Genomic DNA, 18995 nt, shown 5'->3' with positions numbered 1-18995 from the left:
GCCCAATGTCACCTGAATAAGTAGGAACAGTATACATATTGCACTGAGTACAAGCAGGGACTCCGGCAACTAACTATGACAGCATAACTAAAAGGGGAGAGCCAGAAGGTAACACAGGCATGAGGGAGCCCCGGGACATAAAGCTGCAGCCACTACACCGTCAGCAAACTCGAGTGAGCAAGTGAGTGGGGACTGACAGCATCCATACATCCCAGTTTACCAGAACATTCTGTCTGAGGACCCTCCAGATCTACTCCTTTACCTCATAAACACCATTAACAAAAGGCTTGACTAAACAGATACGTTTTCAGCCTCGACTTAAACGCTGAGACTGTGTCTGATTCCCGAACACTACTTGGAAGGCTGTTCCATAACCGTGGGGCTTTGTAAGAAAAGGCTCCGCCCCCTGATGTAGCCTTCACTGTATGAGGTACCAGCAGATAGCCTGCACCTTTTGATCTAAGTAGGCGTGGCGGGTCATAGAGGAGCAGAAGTTCACTCAGGTACTGTGGTGTGAGACCATTCAGTGCTTTAAAGGTCAATAGTAGCATTTTATAATCAATACGAAATTTGATTGGGAGCCAATGCAGTGTGGATAAGACATGCGTGATGTGGTCATATTTTCTAGTTCTAGTCAGGACTCTTGCTGCTGTATTTTGAACTAACTGGAGTTTGTTTATGCACTTATTGGAACATCCAGACAGTAAGGCATTACAGTAATCCAACCTGGAGGTAATGAAAGCATGAACTAGTTTTTCTGCGTCACATAGTGACATTAAATTTCTTATCTTGGCAATATTTTTGAGATGAAAGAACGCTATCTATCCGGGTAATGTTATCAGTGTGAGTTTCAAATGAAAGACTGGCGTCAATAATCACTCTGAGGTCTTTTACTGCTGCACGTGAAGAAACAGAAAGGCCATCCACAGCGCTCGAAACTAACGGTGTCCCGATGTCCCGGGGACCATAAAAAATGTCATCGGGACACAAAATGATCATATCTGGGACAATCCCGGGACAATGGAAAAAAATAGATCTAGAAAAAAAGTTCTACATTAATATTATTTACAAAGCCGTAACCCATACGTAGACATTCACCTAATTTGTCAATTTTAATTTTGAAACGTTAACAGCGAAAAATACATAGTAGCTACACTTTCGATGCACCTGCATCCGTAGGCTACAGAGCAGCGCATTCTGTTCTAGAATCTTCGGCCGGTGTCCGCATTATATGGACTTGGAATGGAATTGCTACCGCACACGCTGCGCCGACTCTTGCCAGAACAAAAATGCTGAAGTGGCTGAAGCGGACCGACCGCGGGGAAGAAGCTGACAGCCCAGACATAACGTCTCCGGGACCTTCAGGATCCAAAGTGTCATCGCCTGGTCTGCAGGCAACGCTAGCAACTGAATGAACACTGTTAGACACGTTATAAAATACAACAGGAATGATGTGGATGATATTGACGGAAGATACCGTTCAACAGAATAAGTGAGTTTTCTTGGTGTCTTTCTAGTTCAGAAAGTTTAGTCAGTCAGCAGCACAACTAGGCTCGGACCTGGCACTATGCTGATGTTGCTAACATTTGCACCCGGCAGCGAAAGTTCATAAAATGGATAACGGAAAGTTCATAAAAATGGATAACGGTAATGGATAACGGAAAGTTCATAAAAATGGATAACGGTAATGGATAACGGAAAGTTCATAAAAATGGATAACGGTAATGGATAACGGAAAGTTCATAAAAATGGATAACGGTAATGGATAACGGAAAGTTCATAAAAATGGATAACGGTCTCATCTCATTATCTGTAGCCGCTTTATCCTGTTCTACAGGGTCGCAGGCAAGCTGGAGCCTATCCCAGCTGACTACGGGCGAAAGGCGGGGTTCACCCTGGACAAGTCTCGGTCATCACAGGGCTATGGATAACGGTAATGGTGAAAATGATAAGTTGGCCTTATAAGTGCCAACAGATATTCAAGGTATAAGTAGATGAAATGAACATAAAAGGGGTCTTATTTTCAACTAAAGTGTACTGCAGATGTAGGGAGTTGAAACATTTTCTGAATGAGCTAGTTGGCCCCTTTAAATAAACAGGTATCTATTCATACAGTGAGATCGCCAAAGTTTAATAAACTGAAAATGCAATAACTGTAATTTTGAAGTAGATGATGTATAGGACATGTGTCGCTTGTGTCTTGTGACTTATTGTAAAAATGATATATAAAGGGTTCAAAATCGGGGCGGCACGGTGGTGTAGTGGTTAGCGCTGTTGCCTCACAGCAAGAAGGTCCTGGGTTCGAGCCCCGGGGCCGGCGAGGGCCTTTCTGTGTGGAGTTTGCATGTTCTCCCCGTGTCCGCGTGGGTTTCCTCTGGGTGCTCCGGTTTCCCCCACAGTCCAAAGACATGCAGGTTAGGTTAACTGGTGACTCTGAATTGACCGTAGGTGTGAATGTGAGTGTGAATGGTTGTCTGTGTCTATGTGTCAGCCCTGTGATGACCTGGCGACTTGTCCAGGGTGTACCCCGCCTTTCGCCCGTAGTCAGCTGGGATAGGCTCCAGCTTGCCTGCGACCCTGTAGAAGGATAAAGCGGCTAGAGATAATGAGATGAGAATGAGATGGGTTCAAAATCGCATAGTTACAAATATAATAGTAACTTCATATGATAATATTAACCACTGGTTATTTCAGAGAGGAAAAAAAATGGGGACACTATTGCTTCCATTCGGGACCAGCGCTCGAAACTAACGGTGTCCCGACGTCCCGGGGACCATAAAAAATGTCATCGGGACACAAAATTATCATATCTGGGACAATCCCGGGACAATGGAAAAAAATAGATCTAGAGACGATAATTCCCCCGGGGGAAATCGTGAGAGTGATGCAGTGCGCGTAGCAGTCACAGTTGCCGGAGCTGAGCTGGACTGTATTTTTGTCTCTCTCTGCTCAGCGTGCGGGTGGGGGAGGAGCACACAAAAAGGGCAGCTTTCCGTCAGAGCGCTCCCTCCAAACAACGGGGGTTTACACGAAAACAGAAGGAGATATTCACAAAATTATTTCACATTGAGTGCCACAAGGGTCTCCTGAACACACTGATGTACTTTTTTTGTCTGTAGTGTAAAAATTGAGGTCACTAGAGCGAGTTAAAAACGAGTGACTTTTCTGATTTAACAGTCAAAGCGCAGCCACGTTTATAATGGCAGTCTATGGGGCTGCGCGCCTGCCCTCTCCTCACTTTCAGGCTTCTCATTCAAAAACTGCAAGTCCTATCGCTCAGGGAGACACATTGTGTGAATCAGGACAAGTGTGGCTACTACTTTTGAGAAAATTATGTGTGTAGAGTGAAAATTGGGGCTGAAAACACAGTTTAAATGAGAAAGTTTGAGCTATTTTTCCAAGCTCTCTACACTGTAACTTAACGAGCTCCACTGGTGTGTAACGCAACAGACACCCATTATAAAGCCGGAATTTCTCCAGGAACCCACATGGTGTTTGAGCTGGGTCTGAACCAAAAGTATAGAACCTAGCAAAAAGTTGAATGCCAGATCCACAGAGGAGAAGTTTCTCTGCGTTTTAAAGTTTGAATCATGTCTCTAGGTGAAAGCATGCCAGAGCAGCGGATGTTTGAAAATGTGTGTAGTTTTTCAAATAATTCCATAGAAATGAATGGGAAATTTATCTAGGTCAAAGAAAATGAAATTAAGCACTGTAAATAATGTAAATGATTTCTATGACTAAAGGTTACAATAAAAAAAAAGTGCATTACATTGCTTTGTTTGCACTTATGATATGACACTTATCCAAAGTGACTTTACGGTTTTTTACAGTGTTACAGTCCCTGTAGCAACGTTGGGGGGGGGGGGGTAGGTGCTTTGCTCAAGGGCATTTCATCCATTGATGGTATGGCTGATGGCTTTCAAAACATCTCTGAATGGGGCAACAGGTATATTACATAAAAATGGATAACGGTAATGGTGAAAATGATAAGTTGGCCTTATATATGCCAACAGATATTCAAGGTATAAGTAGATGAAATGAACATAAAAGGGGTCTTATTTTCAACTAAAGTGTACTGCAGATGTAGTGAGTTGAAACATTTTCTGAATGAGCTAGTTGGCCCCTTTAAATAAACGGGTATCTATTCATACAGTGAGATCGCCAAAGTTTAATAAACTGAAAATGCAATAACTGCAATTTTGAAGTAGATGATGTATAGTACATGTCACTTGTGTTTTGTGACTTATTGTAAAAATGATATAAAGGGTTCAAAATCGCATAGTTACAAATATAATAGTAACTTCATATGATAATATTAACCACTGGTTATTTCAGAGAGGAAAAAAATGGGGACACTATTGCTTCCATTCGGGACAATACAACACAGAATTCGGGACCACTGGGGGACACAAAGAAAAAAAGTTAATTTCGAGCCCTGTTCGGGACAATGCAACACAGAATTCGGGACCACTGGGGGACACAAAGAAAAAAAGTTAATTTCGAGCCCTGCATCCAGAGTTACTGTGGAATCAGAAAAATACTTCTCGCTGCATGTGGTCCGAGTACAAGTACTTCAGTCTTGTCAGAGTTAAGCAGAAGGAAGTTAATAAGCATCCAGTGTCTAATGTCCTTAACACATTCCTCAATTCTATTAAGCTGGTGTCTCTCATCAGGTTTTGCAGAAACATACAACTGTGTGTCATCAGCATAACAGTGGAAACTAATACAACGTTTACGAATAATATCACCCAGAGGGAACATGTATAAAGAAAAAAGCAGTGGACCCAAGACAGAACCTTGTGGAACACCAAACTTTACCTCAGTGTGTCTAGAAAAATCACCATTTACATCAACATACTGATAGCGATCGGTTAAATAAGAGCTGAGCCAGGAGAGGGCCGTTCCCTTAACTCCCACAACATTTTCTAGTCTATCCAGAAGAATGGAATGATCAATGGTATCAAATGCTGCACTAAGGTCAAGCAACACAAGCAGCGAGACACAGCCCTGATCAGACGCCAACAGTAGGTCGTTTACTACTTTAACCAGAGCTGTCTCTGTGCTATGATGAGGTCTAAATCCTGACTGATACATTTCATGGATGTTATTCCTATGTAAATATGAGCATAACTGCTGTGCCACAGCTTTTTCAAGGATCTTGAGATAAAGGGGAGGTTTGATATTGGCCGATAATTGGACAGCTGACAGGGATCAAGGTCAGGTTTTTTAATCAGGGGTTTGATCACTGCTAGTTTAAAGGATTTGGGTACATAGCCAATCGTAAGAGAAGAATTTATTATTTTTAGAAGCGGTTCAATTACTTCAGGTATTATCTGTTTGAATAGACGTGTAGGTAAGGGATCTAGTACGCAAGTTGAGGCTTTTGATGCGGAGATTAATGAAAGTAATTCAGTTTCTTTTAGGTTGCTGATCTGATAGTTAACTACAGGGTCACTTACATTGTCTGACCTTAAATTAGTAGTTTGAATTTTTTGTCGGATATTCTCAATTTTGTCATTAAAAAAATTCATGAAGTCGTTGCTACTACATACTGCAGGTGTGCATGTGTCTATAGTGGACTTATTCCTGGTTAATTTTGTTACAGTATTAAATAGGAATCTAGGATTATTTTTGTTATCTTCTATTAGGAAGGAGAGATATGTTGATCTCGCAGCACTAAGAGCTTTTCTATACTTCAGGAAGCTCTCCTTCCACGCTAATTTGAACGCTACCAATTTTGTTTGATGCCATTTACGTTCCAATTTTCGAGTGGTCTGTTTTCATGTGCGAGCGTCATTATACCAGGGTGCTCATTTTTTTCTCTCTGACCATTTTCCTTTTAAGAGGAGCTACATTATCTAAAGTATGGCGGAACGTTGACTCTAAGCATTCAGTTGCCTGATCAGGTTCTGCAGGGGCTGACAGTGACCCAATCAAAGTTGACAGCTCTGGGAGATCATTTATAAAGCTCTGCGCAGTAGTTGACGTGAATGTACGTTTAATACAGTAGCGTGGTGAGGTGCATATATTATTACTCAGACATAGTTTGAATGATCTGAGAGAACTTCAGACTGTGGAAGTGTGACTATATTTTCTACGTTTAACCTGAATGTTAGTATTAGATCGAGGGTGTGACCACCATTATGGGTCGGTCCTGTGACATTCTGATTAACCCCTACTGAATCTAAAATGGACACAAACGCTGTTTTTAAAGGGTCTTCTGGGTTATCGAAGTGAATATTAAAATCTCCAACAACTAAAGCTTTGTCTAAGGAAATAACCAGGTCTGAGATAAAATCTGCAAATTCAGAAAGAAACTCAGAATATGGCCCCGGGGGCCTGTAAATAATAAGTAATGGAATTAACTGGGTAGACTTATTTTTTGAGGCTACATACATTATATGAGTATGAAGAACTTCAGATGTATTAAATTTATAACCAGGTTTGTGTGTTACACCTAGATAATCGTTATAAATAACCACGACGCCTCCTTCTCTGCCAGTTAGACGAGGCTGGTGTATATAACTGCATCCAGGAGGACTCGCTTCATTTAATGCTATATATTCATTTGGCTTAATCCATGTTTCAGTTAAAGAAAGTACATTAAACTCCTGATCAGTAATGAGTTCATTAACCATTAGCACTTTAGATGTAAGAGATCTAATATTTAATAGCCCCAACTTTAGATCAAAGGTGCTGGCAGCGGCTGTAGTGTCAGTGTGATCTAATTTTATATTGGTTAGGTTACTGGAACAAACTCTCTGAATATTTCTACCTTTTTGTTGAGCCCGGGGAACAGACACAGTCTCGATGTAGTGGACCCTGAGTGACGACTCTGTGCAGCTAGCAGACAGTCGGTTTAGCCTGTTCGTCTGCCCCCTGGCCTTGGCTGTGGATTGTCAGAAATTAACTAGGCCTGTTCTGAGACTATGACCTATTAGGGATGGCGAAAACTAAAAAAAATCTTGACCGACCACCGAGCCTCATTAGCCGGTGAAAGTCGGTTAACCTATGAGTTTAAACAGGGATGCAAACGGCGCGCCTTTTGGCGGATGCCGCCTTTTTCACGGCTGAATTGTGCAGATCCGATTTTTTTTTGGGGGGGGCGTTGGAGTGTCTGAATAATTTCATCAGAGTAAATTCTGTATTAAAATTACTAAATAAGCAAATGCCGTTACAGTCCATGAAACATAGGAAGTATGAGAAGAAAACAGTAAATCAGAAAGCTGCACACGTTTTTGCGGAAGCTGTGATTACTGATTTTCTTTGTAGCCTATTTTTGTTGCCAGATTGACAATACAACAATTCATTTAATTTAGTTATCTGTTTTGTGTTAAGAGATTAAAAGAAAGGATAAGATGCTTGAAATAAGAAATTCTGACTTCTTTGACAAACTTGTCATGGTTAATATAACACCTATGAAATTATGGTAATTCTCATTTTAAGACGGAACTTACTCATAACCAGTAATAAAATCTCAATAACAAGTTATAATACCTTATAAAGATAATTGAGGGAAAAAATGCTTAAAGTAAGTGAAATACTCTTACACAAAACCTGCCTGGAAAGGAGAATTATCTTGGCAGACAAATAACAAGCATATTTTGTCTTGATTTAAGATATTTAATCTTGGTTAGATTTTACTTTTTGCAGTGTGGATCCTGTATCTGCATGATTTGATGCATTGTGCTGCTGTTGAGGGATCGGCTGATTAGAGAACTGCATAAAACAGCAGGTGGATGGATGAGTATTCCTAATAAAGTGGCTGGAGAGTAGGGATCGACCGATATGTTTTTTTCAGGGCCGATACCAATTATTATGGAATTGGGATGCCGGTAACCGATATGTGCAACCGATAAATGTAAACATTATAATTCACATGAAATTAAACATAGCACACACTGACACAGACCTTCATATCCATGAAATGTATAATTGTAAAATTGAACATGAAATTTTGTGCAGGGAGATGCCAGCAGCATTTGTACAATAAAATCAAACATTAGTTAGAATAAAATGAGAAATAAAATAATAATAAAATATTCACCAATAAAATAAAAAATCACTCCCTACTATATTACAGCTCACCATTTTCAGTGGAAAATAAATGAAAATACACTCTGGATTCTTTTACACTAAGAACTAAGTAAGACTTACCAACTTCAAGTAGTTTTTAAATAACAAATCAAGTGTAGGGAGCTGCCTGCAGCATTTTTTAAAAAGTAAAATCAAACATAAAGTCGGCTATCACTCCTTATTATGTAACAACTTAACAAGTAACCATCTACATTCTAATGCTTTTAATGCCCAAGCCTAATATTCCCAATTTAGGATTATATTGTAGTGAAGGAAGCGCAGTTGCTCTGCATGTTAAAAGCTCTGGTTAAAAGGAGCAGCTGCTCCTTTAAGAGTATATCGTTTTCCGAATCAGAAGCGCTAGCGAGGAGAATCACTTGCGCAAGAATTATAAATACTAGTCACACCTGGCTTGTTTAAATGTTCAAATAGCGCTTTATAAAGTTACCTAACATATACAAGTGCAATGCGCTTTCTGAGCACGAGTCACTTCATAAAGTTTACTCATCACCATAACAAATAGCCAGTAGGCTTGCGCTAGCCTACAGAACACAAACACTACGTTTTATTTCGTCTTCCCTTAACCACCTCTCTGTATGGCTCTCATTCTACTGTTCGAGTAGAACTACTGACACATTCACAACGTTTCCAGATGGGGATTTAAAAATGACTGCAGCCTACGTTATGCTGGGGACTGCTTACTATGGACAACATGACATGTCGTTTCAGCGAGACTAGTTGGTTGTAGGCTAATTCAAGTGCTTCCTTCCGTAAGCTAAGTTCGCCTGGCTACACAGATGCAAATGGACAATTTTAACGAGTAGTAGATGAAGAATGTAAACATATAATGATGTTGTGCTTTTGCAACTTGTGTGTTTGTGACTTATTGCGGCAAAAGCAGCGTGTCCTTACCTTGAAGTGGGATCTGCTTCTGCCCGAGTGCCCATACGGGCGCCTTGAAACAGTTCACAGCGGTTAGCTACGGGTGTCGATTGGCTGTATCTCTTGTGCCAAACAAATCAGATGTTGTGGTGGGCGGGACCGTGTTCTTGAACTCCGAGAGGCGAGTGCAGGAAAGGACGTGCAGTGACAGTCGCGTTAGGAACGAAATGGCTGCAAAAAGGCATGTTATCGGCATATCGGTGGAAATTATGGCCGATACCGATAACCCTAAAAATGCAGAATATCGGCCCGATATATCGGCCAGGCCGATTATCGGTCGACCCCTACTGGAGAGTGTACGGTATATAGGCACCATTTTCTAAATAATTCTTGAGACTAGGGCTGTGTGATATATCGAATATACTCGATATATCGCAAAAACTCTGTGTGTGATACATAAAATTATTATATGAGTGATTCCACGCTTATGGGGACATGAACTTATTTTTAAAAATTCACCTAAAACCATTTCTTTTTTTTTACCATCAGGTCACAAAACATGTAATCTTTAATGAATGATATGTTAAAAGATAACTTTAATTTTCTGAGATGTAATAAAAACATATTTATATGCCAAAGTCAGAATGTAACAGAAGTGTTGTGGACATATATATTCTCAATTTTAACAATGTAGAATTACTTTTTGAAACATAGGAAGGTGATGTTTTAGCAAATAGAATTAATAAACATGTGTAGTAGAATAAACATACACATTCTTTCAATAAGATTAACATGGTATAGAGCTAGATTGTAATTAATTTGTAACAGACGCGAGATGGACAATCGTAACAGAAGTAATGGAACAGACATCATTTTGGAACTCATAGGCTTGACTTTGGCATATAAATATGTTTTTATTACATCTCAGAAAATTAAAGTTATCTTTTAACATATCATTCATTAAAGATTACATGTTTTGTGACCTGATGGTAAAAAAAGAAATGGTTTTAGGTGAATAAGTTCATGTCCCAATTTCAGTACCCATAAGCGTTGAATCACTCATATCGGAACTATCGAGTATTTTATGGTCATCTTCCGACTTGCATTTGTTTCGTGTTTGTTTAAAACCTTTTCCGGTGGTTTTCTCTCTGTCCCTCAGGCAGTAACGTGAGAGGCTGCCTAAGGGTAAAGAAAACAATAACGTCACGCACTCGCTAACCAATCCCGGGCGACATCTCGGTGCTGAAAGGAACTTCCAGGAAGATTTTCTAGTTTCGGTTGTGTTGCCAGATTGGGCGGTTTTAAGTGCATTTTGGCGGGTTTTGAACATATTTTGAGCTGGAAAACGTTAGCAGTATCTGGCAACACTTCCGGCGGGAAGATTTCCTGGTTCCGGTTTACAGCGCTGACTCAGTTCGTGCAATCGCTGGTGTTGCATAGGCTACCGTGTAAGCTCTGGCAATTTCAGCGACAAATTACTTCCTAAAAGAACGAGTAAGGGGTCAGTCAACTGGCATTTTTTGGATATCGCGAGGAAGACGTGGAACAGCAAATGCCAGTTTGTAAAGTGTGCAAAAAAAAAAACACCTGTCATCACTAAAGGCAGCAGCACGACAAATATGTTCCATCACCTGAAACTCACCCGGTACAGTATGAAGAGTCTCTTAAACTCCGAACTACTTGCCCACGAGCTAAAACCCCCCACGAGCTAAACAAACGACCATAGCGGCCTCGTTCTCCAAGCCCACCCCATATGAGAAAACGAGTCAGAGATGGAGAGCTGTAACGGATGCAATCACTAACTTCATTGCCGAAGACATGATCCCAGTTAGTATAGTGGAAAAACCAGGCTTCCAAAAATTACCAAACACACTCGATCCCAAACATGAGTTGCCTGGTCGCAGACATTTTACAGAGAAGGCAATACCGGAATTATACACATCTGAGAGTCAGAGCCAGAAAACATTCAGTTCAAAAGTGTGCAAAGAGAGAAATGATGTTTTGCAGATCTCTCTCTTCTCTCCCTCAATCTCTCTCTCTATTGTGAATGTTCCAGTGGTTCTCAGTAGTCAGGTTAATAGCTTGGAGATCTATTTTTTAAATAATTTAATGAATGAGCACTTTTCTTATTTAGGCTAAATGTCTTTCTCAGTGTTGAGTTTGCGCTTTATTGGTTTGAGCTCTGAGCAGCTCTGTATTGTTTTGCCCCTTTGTTGCAATTTTCAAGATTGTTTTTGCAGTTTGTGCCACATCTTTGTTGAATAAAAATAGTCTTATTTCAACTCAATTGTGATTAAATCACGAACATGAAAATTTAAAATGTGTTGTTGAAAACCACCTGTAAAGTTAACCAAGAATGTTATTTAATCTTCAGGGATTGTAGTGAAAACAGTAAAGAGTAAACGTTAGATTTCACGGGGTCCTTTAGAGGAGATTTAAATATATCGAGATATATATCGTATATCGTGAAATGGAGAAAACGTATCGGGATATTCATTTTTTCCCATATCGCACAGCCCTACTTGAGACTGTAAAAGACCTTAGATGTAAAGTGAAGAGCAACAGCAAACAAGCGATGCATGTAAGTGCATTTTCTGGCAATTTAAAAAAAAAATTATCTGATGTATAATTCCACCGATGATGATCATACAGAAATCGGCGCACACTTGGGTTACGAGATTCTTAGTACAAGATCAGTTTTATAAAATGGCACAATAATGTGTTTAAAAGTTGACACGCGCACAAAAAAAGAAAAATCCAAGCAATTCCCTGTTCACATTGACTTCCGCAATGATTTTGGACATCATGTCAAAAGAGTACAGTGTCTGAGATGAAAATCTTCGGGTAAGTGGCTTCGTCGTGATTGTTTTTCCTTTTCTTCGTCCCCTCAGGCAGGCCGTGCTAACCGAGTCCACCTCGTTTTCTCACTGCAGCTTTTCTAAATGACCATGGACGCAGGAGCAGATGTGCAGCAGGGCAGTGAGACAGCTGTCTCTGAGACAGACACGCAGCAGATTGCCACCCTGGCGCAGGTGAGCCCGATGCGTTATCCACACTGCGCTGTTGGAGTACTACAATTAGAAAGTTTGTGTGTGTGAAATTCTTTCAGAAGATAATTCTGACCATTTAACATCAGAAGACGATTCCGTAAGACTCTGGACGTTTTTGTTTTCTACTCCACTGTGTTTTGCTGTTCAGAAATGTGTGCATGGGTTCGTAACAGGATTCTTACACAACATCCTGCAGTTGGCTCAATATGTTACTTAAACAGGCCAAGGCACTTGAGTTCAAGTTCATCAGCTGATTGCAAACTTCATCATGTGACCTCATCACTGAATCTGTGTAGTGCTTTCCATTAAAATACACAGTCTATAAGCATTAAAGTGCTTATTCTGGACCAATTTCGTGTTTTTTTTTTTATATGAAAGTATGTCCCTTTACACACTCATCCAGAAGGGTAATTTTGCACAAGGCCATCTGTCTACAGCAGAAAAAAATAAAATAACAAAACGTGTCTGGAAAAATCCCAAGGGAGTCTGGAGCCAGATTCGTGACGTCACCTGCGGAAGCGCCAGCAGGCTGCGAGAGCTTTGCACGGTTTCAGTGCACAGCCTGTGTAGACCAAGCGCTCCCATTTCTCTCTCATTGTCCGGTCTTTTGGGAAACGATGAGTACTAATCCCATCATGATTGGTGTTGCTACACCCTCCTACGATACATCTGTTAACCATTTTAATAATTACGCGATAACGTTGAAGAAATTTGCAGAAAACCACCAGGTCGTTTTCTCATAAACAAACCAGCGCTGACGTAGGATTCAGAGGGAGGCGTCCCGCACGCGACGTCACGAAAATCAATGTTTGCCGGGAAATCCAAATGCCAAGTTTTTTCAGAGGCGGACCAATTCGCCTCAAATGGCTTGATTTCAACTGAGTTTTTCTGGTATTGCGCAAGGTTAAAAAAATTGCACAAAATGCAGAATGTTACAGATATTTGACCAAAGTTTAATATAAAATAGGAGAATTACATTGATCTTGCTCCTGAATTTACCCGTGATGTGAACTTTAAAACATTTGGGGTGCGCTGTTGTTGGTAAATAATAAACTATGGGGTGGTGTGTTACAAATTCACTCAAAAGTGTTTTTTTTTTTCTCTCTCTCTCTCTTATACCACAGCAATTTCCCTTTTATCTGTTTATACATAGAGATATGTTTAATGATGTATCTAATCCTGAGGACTTTCCCATGGTGGAAAAACATACCAGTGGTTACAAAGTGCTAACACTGGAGACTCCTTCCAGAAAACTTCTCCATATCAGTGATTTATACATTTTCTTTATTGAACATTTTTTTTTCCTTCCTCCTTAAAGGAGATCCACAGATCCTTTGTTTTTAAATAAATTTCTGAGTGGATAGTATCTCCATCCTTGACTCTTGTATGATGCATAAATGGGAATTAAAAAATATACATTTTTAAGAGTTAAAATTGGCCTCAGAGTTATTCGAGCTGCCCCGCTGAGCCAGCCTGCCCTGAGTGCGTGACGTCACTGCGGGAACTGGTTTTAAGGCCGAGGCCTTTGACAGCTATAGACCAAAGTCATATCAATAAAAATTTATGGTGAAAGTAAGAAATACCGTTACCAGCTCGCTCAGCTAAGACTGATTTGACTTCATTGATTGTGGGTTGACTCTCATTAAAACAGGATAGGTGTTATAACTTATGCAACAGACATGTACATGCGTGCATTTTCACTGATAAAACGCAAAAGGATAATTAAATAATCAGATGAACTGAGACAATCACATTCTGAAGCAAATTAAATAATCTTATACCGGTAACTTAAACACACAATACAAGTTACATGTATTAATCTAAATGCAGGTAAACAACGTGTAGTTTTTGTTGTTTTGCATCCAAATGAGAGTCGGAGCTTACCCATCTGTGTTCTCACTTCTTGAAGGCCAATCTTGTGGCCGATTGTTTCAAAACAATCTGACTTTCAGTTGTTCGTTCAGTTCTCCGTTCATTCGCTTCTTCCACGTAAGGGCGAGATGGCAGCAATATCCAGCGGAGAGATCAGACGGCTGTTCCACTCATTCACCATTTTCTCCATACTGAGTACTCCGCCATTACTGCTCGGCTCAGGCAATTACTAAAACCCGGGACGGAACGGAACATCATCGGTTTTAACAACAACCACAGGGAGATCACTGCCCAAGCGATATATCCCGTCCCGGGTTTTACCAACAACCCTCGGCTCACACGCCGGGAGAACTGGTGCAACTGAACTTACTTTCCTTTTAAAAAATAAATAAAATAAATGCTTTCCTTTTCTTGTTTTATTTAATTGTCGGTACTGCACCCTCTTTTAATACGGGCTTATAGCTAACGCTCCAACAGATCAGAGGTCTCATATGAGTCTTCATTAAAATGTACAGAGCAGAGACCACTTCATAGCCGCCCAATTTGCCCGTGAACTTCTCACAAAACGCGTCCAAAGCTTTGCAGTTTGAACATAAATCCACCTTCTGTCGTGTTTTTGGCACATCTACGTGGTGTGGCAATAAATTAGCTCAAAATAGAGGACTGGAGTTGCAGTCAGCTCTGTGTTTTAGTATAGCGGAAATGGTGACGAGATCGATAGCCTTCCTGCTGTGACGTTACGGACGTCAAGGTCATTCACTCAGACCGCTACCTATATGAATCACTTTAATCGTAAAAATTACTATCTTAGATTTATTGTTAACGCTTAAAACTATTCCTGTGCCATTCTTGAGGTCTCAAGGCATTTATAAACGGAAGTGAGGCCATGGGTCTGCGTATCTCCTTTAACTTGTTGTGGAGCATCTGCTACCATACAGTAAAAGTCCCTGTGTATGTTGTTACTATAGAAATGATAACGTATTCGAAGCAGCGCATTAATCTAACCCTGTGACTATAATTACCGTCGTAGAAAATCAACACCTTCTGACCAATCAGAATTGAGAATTCGATGAAACTGTGACACTCTAGTGAAATTGTGCACAGCAAGCGGAGTTAGTTAGCTTTGTTTAAACCTTTGTGCAGATGTCGTGTAATCAAATTTGCTCTTGAGCAGTGTTGGGCACGTTACTTTCAAAAAGTAATTAGTTATAGTTACTAGTTACTTTTCCCAAAAAGTAACTGAGTTAGTAACGGAGTTACTTTGTCATTAAAGTAACTAATTACCAGGGAAAGTAATTATTCCGTTACATTTTGTGTTTACCCCCCCCCCCCCCCAAAAAAAAAAATCAAATTCAATTAGTGTAATCATAATAAAAGTGAATGTTAAATGTGTTTAATGACTGAAATGGACACTTAACAGAACCAACCAGTAACGTTATCTACACTATATTAATATTTTTGTGGGACAATGTGAGAAGACATCTATCAAATTTAATATATTTTTGTAGTTATTAAAATTGTTACTAATTACTGGCCACTGACGAGGACAAACGCTTTGTTCCTCGACATAATGTGCATTGCACGTAGACATTTTTGCCTTTTATTTCAAGTAATGAAAAGTACTGGCTGTATTTCCAATGTGAAAGCGCAGTGCTGGGCTGACCGCTCGCCATCGCTGGGTCTTCTGATTGAAAGAGTGCGCAGTAGTGCAGTAGGCGTGGCCTACCTACGCATGTTGTCCAAATCTACTCTGATTGGCTTACTGTGCCGTTGTCTCCCCGCCCCACACGAAAGCAGAGTAAAGAAAGGCTGAGCGAGCAGCGTGCCAGATGAGAACAGCTTTAATAAAGTAACGCATAGTATTTTATTGTAAGTAACGGGAACGGCGTTATAACGATGTAAAAAGTAATTAGTTAGATTACTCGTTACTAAAAAAAAGTAACGCCGTTAGTAACGCCGTTTATTTCTAACGCCGTTATTCCCATCGCTGCTCTTGAGTTATGAAATGTAACCTAAGCCCTGCCCTTGCTGACCTGGGAATGTTTTGACATGGTCAGTTGATTAGGAAATGTTAGAAGTGATGGTACAACCCCAGTTCCAAAAAAGTTGGGACAAAGTACAAATTGTAAATTAAAACGGAATGCAATAATTTACAAATCTCAAAAATTTATATTGTATTCACAATAGAACATAGACAACATATCAAATGTCGAAAGTGAGACATTTTGAAATTTCATGCCAAATATTGGCTCATTTGAAATTTCATGACAGCAACACATCTCAAAAAAGTTGGGACAGGGGCAATAAGAGGCTGGAAAAATTAAATGTACAAAAAAGGAACAGCTGGAGGACCAAATTGCAACTCATTAGGTCAATTGGCAATAGGTCATTAACATGACTGGGTATAAAAAGAGCATCTTGGAGTGGCAGCGGCTCTCAGAAGTAAAGATGGGAAGAGGATCACCAATCCCCCTAATTCTGCACCGACAAATAGTGGAGCAATATCAGAAAGGAGTTTGACAGTGTAAAATTGCAAAGAGTTTGAACATATCATCATCTACGGTGCATAATATCATCAAAAGATTCAGAGAATCTGGAAGAATCTCTGTGCGTAAGGGTCAAGGCCGGAAAACCATACTGGGTGCCCGTGATCTTCGGGCCCTTAGACGGCACTGCATCACATACAGGCATGCTTCTGTATTGGAAATCACAAAATGGGCTCAGGAATATTTCCAGAGAACATTATCTGTGAACACAATTCACCGTGCCATCCGCCGTTGCCAGCTAAAACTCTATAGTTCAAAGAAGAAGCCGTATCTAAACATGATCCAGAAGCGCAGACGTCTTCTCTGGGCCAAGGCTCATTTAAAATGGACTGTGGCAAAGTGGAAAACTGTTCTGTGGTCAGACGAATCAAAATTTGAAGTTCTTTATGGAAATCAGGGACGCTGTGTCATTCGGACTAAAGAGGAGAAGGACGACCCAAGTTGTTATCAGCGCTCAGTTCAGAAGCCTGCATCTCTGATGGTATGGGGTTGCATTAGTGCGTGTGGCATGGGCAGCTTACACATCTGGAAAGACACCATCAATGCTGAAAGGTATATCCAGGTTTTAGAGCAACATATGCTCCCATCCAGACGACGTCTCTTTCGGGGAAGACCTTGCATTTTCCAACATGACAATGCCAAACCACATACTGCATCAATTACAGCATCATGGCTGCGTAGAAGAAGGGTCCGGGTACTGAACTGGCCAGCCTGCAGTCCAGATCTTTCACCCATAGAAAACATTTGGCGCATCATACAACAAAAAAGACCTACAGTGGTGCTTGAAAGTTTGTGAACCCTTTAGAATTGTCTATGTTTCTGCATAAATATGACCTAAAACATCATCAGATTTTCACACAAGTCCTAAAAGTAGATAAAGAGAACCCAGTTAAACAAATGAGACAAAAATATTACACTTGGTCATTTATTTATTGAGGAAAATGATCCAATATTGCATATCTGTGAGTGGCAAAAGTATGTGAACCTTTGCTTTCAGTATCTGGTGTGACCCCCTTGTGCAGCAATAACTGCAACTAAACGTTTCCGGTAACTGTTGATCAGTCCTGCACACCGGCTTGGAGGAATTTTAGCCCATTCCTCCGTACAGAACAGCTTCAACTCTGGGATGTTGGTGGGTTTCCTCACATGAACTGCTTGCTTCAGGTCCTTCCACAGCATTTCGATTGGATTAAGGTCAGGACATTGACTTGGCCATTCCAAAACATTAACTTTATTCTTCTTTAACCATTCTTTGGTAGAACGACTTGTGTGCTTAGGGTCGTTGTCTTGCTGCATGACCCACCTTCTCTTGAGATTCAGTTCATGGACAGATGTCCTGACATTTTCCTTTAGAATTCGCTGGTATAATTCAGAATTCATTGTTCCATCAATAATGACAAGCCGTCCTGGCCCAGATGCAGCAAAACAGGCCTAAACTATGATACTGCCATCACCATGTTTCACAGATGGGATAAGGTTCTTATGCTGAAATGCAGTGTTTTCCTTTCTCCAAACATAATGCTTCTCATTTAAACCAAAAAGTTCTATTTTGGTCTCATCCATCCACAGAACATTTTTCCAATAGCCTTCTGGCTTGTCCACGTGATCTTTAGTAAACTGCAGATGAGCAGCAATGTTCTTTTTGGAGAGCAGTGGCTTTCTCCTTGAAACCCTGCCATGTACACCATGGTTGTTCAGTGTTCTCCTGATGGTGGACTCATGAACATTAACATTAGCCAATGTGAGAGAGGCCTTCAGTTGCTTAGAAGTTACCCTGGGGTCCTTTGTGACCTCGCCGACTATTACACGCCTTACTCTTGGAGTGATCGTTGTTGGTCGACCACTTCTGGGGAGGGTAACAATGGTCTTGAATTTCCTCCATTTGTACACAATCTGTCTGACTGTGGATTGGTGGAGTCCAAACTCTTTAGAGATGGTTTTGTAACCTTTTCCAGCCTGATGAGCATCAACAACGCTTTTTCTGAGGTCCTCAGAAATCTCCTTTGTTCGTGCCATGATACACTTCCACAAACGTGTTGTGAAGATCAGACTTTGATAGATCCCTGTTCTTTAAATAAAACAGGGTGCCCACTCACACCTGATTGTCATCCCATTGATTGAAAACACCTGACTCTAATTTCACCTTCAAATTAATTGCTAATTCTAGAGGTTCACATATTTTTGCCACTCACAGATATGTAATATTGGATCATTTTCCTCAATAAATAAATGACCAAGTATAATATTTTTGTCTCATTTGTTTAACTGGGTTCTCTTTATCTACTTTTAGGACTTGTGTGAAAATCTGATGATGTTTTAGGTCATATTTATGCAGAAATCTAGAAAATTCTAAAGGGTTCACAAACTTTCAAGCACCACTGTAAGACAGTTGAGCAGCTAGAATCCTACATTAGACAAGAATGGGTTAACATTCCTATCCCTAAACTTGAGCAACTTGTCTCCTCAGTCCCCAGACGTTTACAGACTGTTGTAAAGAGAAAAGGGGATGTCTCACAGTGGGAAACATGGCCTTGTCCCAACTTTTTTGAGATGTGTTGTTGTCATGAAA

At 40.4% G+C, this 18995-nt stretch overlaps 1 protein-coding gene across 5 annotated transcripts in view; it reads left to right on the top strand.

The window, feature by feature from the left end:
* creb1a (cAMP responsive element binding protein 1a) overlaps nt 1-18995 on the top strand; it is a 58818-nt gene that overhangs the window by 18638 nt on the left and 21185 nt on the right. For 2 of the 5 annotated variants that reach the window (XM_060898997.1, XM_060899000.1), the window contains exon 2: nt 11850-11990. The exons of 1 other annotated variant lie outside the window; for it this stretch is intronic. In XM_060898997.1, coding sequence (XP_060754980.1) covers nt 11901-11990 — 90 coding nt within the window. In that variant the 5' untranslated portion in view covers nt 11850-11900. Of the gene's footprint in view, nt 1-11292; nt 11803-11849; nt 11991-18995 lie in introns of those variants that run through there. 2 more of the 5 variants (XM_060898999.1, XM_060898998.1) reach the window with 2 other exon arrangements.

Source organism: Neoarius graeffei, chromosome 18 (assembly GCF_027579695.1).
Source record: "Neoarius graeffei isolate fNeoGra1 chromosome 18, fNeoGra1.pri, whole genome shotgun sequence".
NCBI classification, from domain to species: domain Eukaryota; kingdom Metazoa; phylum Chordata; class Actinopteri; order Siluriformes; family Ariidae; genus Neoarius; species Neoarius graeffei.
The sequence above is the reverse complement of the archived record's forward strand: the minus strand, read 5'-3'. Positions and strand labels throughout refer to the sequence as shown.